This window comes from Gekko japonicus, unplaced genomic scaffold (genome assembly GCF_001447785.1).
Source record: "Gekko japonicus isolate JY-2015 unplaced genomic scaffold, Gekko_japonicus_V1.1 scaffold553, whole genome shotgun sequence".
Lineage (NCBI taxonomy): Eukaryota > Metazoa > Chordata > Lepidosauria > Squamata > Gekkonidae > Gekko > Gekko japonicus.
The window spans coordinates 943,412-950,914 of NW_015172568.1; the positions used below are offsets into that span (position 1 = coordinate 943,412).

At 38.1% G+C, this 7,503-nt stretch overlaps 1 protein-coding gene across 1 annotated transcript in view; it reads left to right on the top strand.

Moving 5' to 3' along the window:
• Positions 1 to 7,302, top strand: part of ANKRD10 (ankyrin repeat domain 10) — a 29,255-nt gene extending 21,953 nt beyond the window's left edge. Inside the window, exons 5-6 of the mRNA XM_015421334.1 lie at positions 2,042 to 2,137; positions 5,683 to 7,302. Of these exons, the coding sequence (XP_015276820.1) occupies positions 2,042 to 2,137; positions 5,683 to 6,137 (551 nt within the window). The 3' untranslated portion in view covers positions 6,138 to 7,302. The remainder of the gene's footprint in view (positions 1 to 2,041; positions 2,138 to 5,682) is intronic.
• The last annotated feature ends 201 nt before the right edge of the window (positions 7,303 to 7,503 follow it).

Genomic DNA, 7,503 nt, shown 5'->3' on the forward strand with positions numbered 1-7,503 from the left:
GGATTTATTTCAAGTAAGTGTATTGTAAATCATAACCTTTTAAACTATGATTCGCTGGCTTTAAACCAGTTCAGTAATAATACTTTTTATTATTTATGTAGCTTTCTTGTGTATTCCAGTAGACAAGAGTAAGAGTCCAGTAGCACCTTAAAGACTAATAAAACTTATGGTAGGGTATGAGCTTTTGTGAGTCACTGCTCACTTTTTCAGATATCTGAAGAACAGTGGCTCATGAAACCTAATATCCTACCACAGATTTTGTTAGTCTTTAAGGTGCTAGTGGACAAGAGATTCTTTACGGACAGGCCCACACAACTACCCATCTTGATTTGTATATTCCAGTTTGTGTAGAAGAACTTAAAGTAGCCTTGAAACCAATAGTAGTCTCATGTTACTGGGAGAACTGGCTAGGATTCAGAGAGGATGACTTGCCTTATGCCACCCTTGAGTTCATGGCTAAATCTATGATTGAGCTTGTACCTGGAGGGGTCACAGTGCATTCTCTTGCAGTGCAAATGTAAGCAGAGTTACACCCTTCTAAGTCAATTGAAGTCAGTGGACTTTGAAGGGTGTAACTCTCTTTAGAACAGCAGTGTAAATCACTTAGTATGTGCCTAGGCATGCATCCTCGGAAATAAGGATGCTTCCAGAATTGCAAGGGATGCTGAGTCTGTTCCCCTATCATTTGCAGTCCATAGGTAGAACCTGGCTTATCACAATGCTGATTGCTGTAAGAGGGAATAGCAGGATCAACACAAGTGGCATAGCAAATGTGCCTAAGCAGTGCTGGTGATACCATACTACTAGACAGAATATCTTCCCTCCTTTACACCACAGTGTGTTGTCACTTCCAGTGCTGAGGGGAAGTAGCTAACAGAAAGGATGAGTTCACCCGTTTATCCTTTAATACATTAAAATCCTGTGGTACTCTGTGTGTGTGGAATAGCTATCGTAGATCACACAAGTAGCTCTTAAATTCATTACAAACCAAGTGGGTGTGCAACTTCATGTAGTTAACTGTTCCATGAAGCACACCCTCCCCCATGGAGTTGAGATGATTTCATAGCAAAAACCACAAGATCACAACTGCTCACAACTGCGCAAAGTTTAGTTTCCTGTCTATATCACCTTGTCGGTGATAGAACTCGGCCTTCCTTAAGTTTCCGCTCGAGCCTGGATAAAAAATTTTAAATTCAGAATTCGCCTTGCTGATCTGGATTAATTACCTCATCTTCATTGAGTTATAATTGCTTTTTCTTCTTTATACTGGTTCAAGGTAGTTTATTTAAAATTTGGCTCCCTGTTTACAAAGCCAGTTTTAATAAGGAAACCTTTGCCAAATAAAATGTTTATGCTCACCTAGGAATTTTTTTTTTAGAGACTGGGGTTTGTTAATTACTGGTGCTAAACATAAATGCTCTCCTCAACATTATGGCATTGTGTTTAAGGATGCTTTTACTCTCCAGTCTTATTTTTATTGTTAGGCAAGTCCTAAGTTTAGACAAGCATATACAGGTATGTTAGGGCGATGTAATGCCTTTAGCTCAGCTGAAATGATGGGACAATTCAAAAATATTCCTTCAGAAAACTGCAGGTGTGTTTTTTGTTCTCATCTACCAGACTGCATATTTCATACTTTTCTTAATATCATTGCTAGTTTTAAAAGTCCTGTGATAAATATATTATTCCCTGGGTCAGATGCTTGGCAAGCATTCCCAGTGTTCAGAAATTGAAATGCCTATATTTCTGGAAATCAAAAAATTGCATGGTGAACGCTACTCTATTTTGCCATATAATTTCGGTACATCTGACAACCAGAGTTTATTTTAAGGCTGCACGGCCTTTAGGCTGTTAAATCCAGGGAAAGGATAGAAAGGTTTCCTGTTCCATCCTGTTCTTCTTAATGAAATAGCTGGCATTTTTTATGAACGATTTTTGAATTAAATTTGTATCCAAAAATGCAGTAGTACCACTTTCAGAATATAGTCTTAAAATTTCTCATAATTAAATATGAAATATTCTAAACAATCTGTTTTAACAGGTCAAAATATTGATGGCTTAATACCGATGACAAACGGAGGACATGAAGATGATGCTGACAATATGCATGTTGATAGAGAGTTTGCTGTGATACCAGGTGGGAGTGGAGAGTTGCCTGTTAACCACCACAACATTCAAACCGTTGAAGATACCAAACAGAAGAGTGGTTCTGTTGGACCCAAAGAGATTGAAATTTACACAGTTTCTGCAATGCAAACTCCTTGCCGTTGCAAGAATCAATATGCATTCTATCTCTAATTTAATCTGATAACTTCCAGTGTCCCAAAGTCTTAAACTATTGTATTGCTGAAAATAACTATAATAAGACTTTTAACTAGCAATCCACACTGGCAGTTTTGTAGAGGATATAGCAAGGATCAAGGAAACTGTTGATTATAGATCTGTTTAGACAGCTAGTGGTTGCTCCACTTCAGTTAAAGGTCTGCATGCCATGTGCCTTGATCATAGTTGATCGTGCTTGCTTCTTCAAAGAGAATTCATGGTTGTGACAATTTATTATAAAAAAAAAAACCTTACTGCCCTCATAGTAGTCCTGCCTGGCCATGATATTGCTAAAGCTAGCTCAACAAATGTACAAACTCTGCTCCAACATCAGTGTGTGTGCTTAAAAACAATATATCCCTTTGGATCTATCATTCGTTTGTACTGATGCTTTAGGTTTGTGGGTTCCATTTAAAACTAAAATACCATTGGGGGGGGGGGGAACCTATCCACATTAGTTAATAATGGTTGTAAGTATCATCTGCCAGGGTATGTAAATTTTCCCAGATCAAGGAGGCCTCTGCGAGCACATTGAACTCTCCCCTGCCCCGTAGGAGCTTCCTGTTCACTGAACTGGAGAAAGCAGCTCGATGTTGGCAGAGTGTTGTCTGTGCAGAGTTGCCTCCCCCTCCCTTGGAATGGAATGGGGGGAAGTTGCATTACTCTAGAGGCGAACTCCATGCAAGACTTTGGGGGCCTTTTGCACTTTACCCAAATTCTGCATCAGCACAAGTTGCCTGGTCTCCATAGCTACATTTTAAAGGCCTTGTCTTGGTGTGTTAGAAAAACACCTTGAAATCTGTTGTTGTACACAGCAGCATTAGCGTAGATTGGGATGACATAGCCATTACAGTACGAAAGGGAAAGGGAGGAAAATCCAATGTTAATACTATTTTGAAATTGGAAACTAATGTTAACTTTTTATACTGTGGCGTCTTTTATAATTTCAACATTTACCATTGCACTCATGAGAAATACCCTGCCTTTCAATAAAGTGCATGACTCTGGAACTATACAAAGACTTTAATAAGGAGGTAACAGCTACCTTCTTTTTCAGTAGGCTATTCCACTTACCAATCATAATAGTGCACTTTATTACGTCTTTCACAGTTCAACTGAGTGTTTTCCCAATAAACTAGGACTAAGTTATAAAAATTGACATGCTCTATTGCCATTATATTTAGTGGCTCAGTTCAGAATCAGCTTGAAGCCATGATTTACTTTGATTATGGTTAGTTTGTGAAACCAGTATTTGGTTCAGTCCTCACTTGACATATCCTAGTTTAAGCATTTTCACTCTCTTCCCTCACCACCTAAAAGCACCTCATGCTTTGACAGCATGAAGGAAAGCTTTGCATCCGCCCTTTGAATTTATACCTCCCGATAACACTGGCCAATAGGAAGAACAGTTCCTTTCTGTATGGGTTTGAGCTTTAACCCTTTCCTCACATCAAATTAAGTTAAACACACAAGCATGCAGAACAAGTAGGTGAGTACCTACTTGTTCTGCGGGGATGACATGCTTCCCAGACCATCCTTACCACAAGCTGGGAGACCTAGTCTTGTACCCCAGCAGCAGCAAGACAAGAAGTCGGAGTGGGTGGTTGACTCCCCTCCCAGACTTGCCCTGTTAGTGTGAAATAATTTGGACTGTTAAGCAAGCACAGCCGCCTTTCATGCTGCTTTAGTTTAACTGCATCTAAGGAAGGCCTGTGCCAGCATTCCTGGGACTTTAAGAGGACGGAGCGTAGCAGCTGAGCATGTGAATGCTGGTGAGAGGCTTAGATGTTGAGCTTTCCTTGCCGGTTGTTTCTGTAGCCTAGGGAGTGTGTGAGAGTGGTGATGTGGACCAAGCCAGGATTAAATCTTGATATCTCTATTCAGATGTCGTGCACAAATAAGGTGTCCAGCCTGGCTGTGGTTAATGAACCAACTTCAGGTCCTGGTTGGGTGACTGACTAACCATGTTCAGTGGGACAGGCTGAATGCAGACTGTTAAGCTACCCATTTTTAGGCAAATCAGAGCATGGCTTTGTGTGATGTCTGATATAAGCCGACGACTCTTTAAATAGAAAAATAAAATAATGGCATATCAGATTAATTGTGGTACCTCTGCTGTATATTTTAGTGTATCAGATATTTGAGGTGAAAAGGGATTAGGTATTTTGCCAAAATGCTGCACTGAGATATGAAGCAAAAATATCCTTCATTTGTACATAGATGTCTGTATTCCATATTTACCTGGACCCAGAGAATTCTAGACATTAATGTAAAATCCTGCCTTGCTAAACAGACCTGGCTATTCTTCTCTGCAAGTTAGAATATTTCAGCATACCAAAGTTATGCAAGTTACTTTTAGTGTCAGAACAATACTTTTATGGCCTTGCTACTGCTTCTAGTCATGTTGCATACAAGTCCTTATGTTTAGGAAAATATTACCAGTGAAATATTGTTTTTTGGGGGGAGGACTAATTATTGCATTAATTTCTGCAACTGAAGACCATTGACCTCTTTGGGATTTTTTAATTCTTTTTCACAATACTCCAGTCATTTCCCACTTACTATTTCTGGCATTTTTGCAAATGGATTGTGTAAATTCACAAAGTAAAGTTCCTAAATTCTTTAAGGAAGAACATGGATTTATTCTCCATTGCTGTGCTTTAAATAAAAAGGTAATATGAATTCAGTCGATGGCACTTGGCATAAACATTCTCACTTTCACATAACACTTTTTTACAGGGCCTGCCTAAGCGCATGTTCATCTGAAATCCAACAAAATTAGTATCGGCATAACCCTTACTGCTCTGAAATGTCAGCCTATTCACAAGGCTACATTCTGTTGATGATATTAAATCATGTACATTCTATTTCTTACATTTAGAAATATATCTAACACTGGCTTTGCTGGATTTTCCAAAATAAACTGAGACTTTTATGATCTAATTCATATTATAACTTAGAAAATGTGCTTACAAGCTGATCTTCAGCATCTTTACTCAGGAGAGAATCCCACTACGTTCAGTGGGGCTTACTCCAAAATTGCTGTGGGAGTAGAGTGACCTTCATACTTAATCAGTTTAAGTATATTTATGTGGGAAGTGCTTTATAAATTTAAAGATAATATTTACACTGTATATAGCAATTTGATTTGTAATATTTCTTTTTTAGCACATTAAGCACAAAGGTCTTGTTTCGAGGGTGACTTAGTAAACTGATTACAAGGCCTAAATCGTGGGATCTGTTTTGGGATAATTTGTTTTGATGTTAATTTATAAAATTCTTAATAAAAAGTGTGGTATATTGGAGACAGTTTTTATCTTTTGAGTCAATTTATGGTGACAGGTCTATTTCTTAATGCAGATACGAACTGCAGTAACTCCATATTGAATGCATTGACAAATGGATATTTCATCAATGGACAGTTGGACTTCAGCTCCCCAGCACAGCTCAATGGATTGAGTGCCAGGCGTGAAGAATGCTTAACATTGATAGTACCTAACGAAGTAGTCTCTGCCAATAAGCGTACAATTAATGTTGTTAATGGCATTGAGGAACCAGAAAAAATTATAAATACTTCCGATATGTGCGGTTCTTTGCATCTGAATGGAAGCCCAAGTAGTCTTGTGTCAAGTAGGCCTTCGTGGCTGGAGGACCTTGGAGATACATTGCACTATGGGCATTATCATGGTTTTGGCGATACTGCTGAAAGCATTCCTGAACTTAGCAGTGTTGTTGAGCATTCCAATTCTGTTAAAGTGGCACAGAAGTACGACAATACTGTCTTAGGTACAATGTATCTTTATCATGGTTCCTAAAGCTGTCAAATCTACATTTTGTGGATGTCAAACATATTTTGGGAAACTACTTCTACTAAACAATATAATATGGGAGGAAATATCTGAAGGATGTAGCAAGTAACAGTTTTTTACACATTGTTAAGAGAATTTGCCACTTGACAGCCTTATGCTTCTAGTTTGCATGCACGGGGTTCAATAGTTATGTGAATAGGTGCTTTTTACAATGGAATGTTTGGTCTTTTTTATGACAAGTTCTAATTTTGTACTTTTTTTATTTCTAAGCTATAGACACTGTACCCTAGAAAACTGTGTTCACTTTCATTAAGCCTCTGTTAAAACTAAACTTTGTAGGAAGAGGTTGGTTTTGGATATTAGCAACGTACAAATTCTCAAGGCTTTCTGTTGAGGCTATGGTAAGTCATGTGCACACCAGCTGTGACAATGCAAGGAGTGGCAGTGACAGCAGACATTTCCTAATTTGCTTATTTCTTGAAGGGGAAAAAAAGTAGATTTTCTTGTAAGCTGTCCCATATATTTAATGCTCAAAATGCAGTAACAATTGGATAGTTCTTTAGATGCTTCTCTTTAAAGTTACAGCTAGGTGGCAATCTGTCCTATTTAGGGGGGGGAAACGCCAACTTTCTTGTAGCAGAAAATTGGGGAAGTGGGTTTTCTATGTTCTACTGAAGGAAGAGCTTGGGGCGTTTTGATTTTTTGCTTTACAGATATTCACGCTATTTTACCATAGCTCACAGAATGGCATGTTGGCATTGTGTTTTACTGTGTATGTGAATTACAAATACTGTTGCTTGTTGAAATGTTTGTCTGGTCAATATATTTCAGCTTTACCTTTTATTGTATGCATATACTGCGTTCTTGTTTAAGGAAATTTAATACTGTGTATGCCCAGCCTAAAAAAAAGAGGGGCTGGGTTTTGTTTTGTTTTCAAGCCGAGTTTAGTGGGAATACATTGTTTAAAAGTTGCATAAATTGTACAAGCAGAATCCATAACACGTGCACTGCAAAACTTTTCTAATGTTATTTTTGTGCTTTTTGTTTTTGTAAAGTTAAGCTGGGTAAAGAAAATGTTGAACTAAAGGCAAACCAGGTGTGCGTTTAACTTGTGTTACATGTTTTTGTTTCCAAAGGGACCTTTACAAATTGAATTTAAAAATAAACTCCACCTTGCAGTTGACTTTAGTATTGTTCTGCAGCATTTGTATTTTCTCTGGCTCCTACATACAATCTAAAACAACACTACTTCCAAGTTTCCCCTTCAAAATATGGTGAAATTAAACAACAGCTTATGCTGGTTAGTCATGTGATACTTGCAGAGAAGTCACTTATTTTTAGTGAGAGAGAGAAACTGTTTTTCCTATCATGG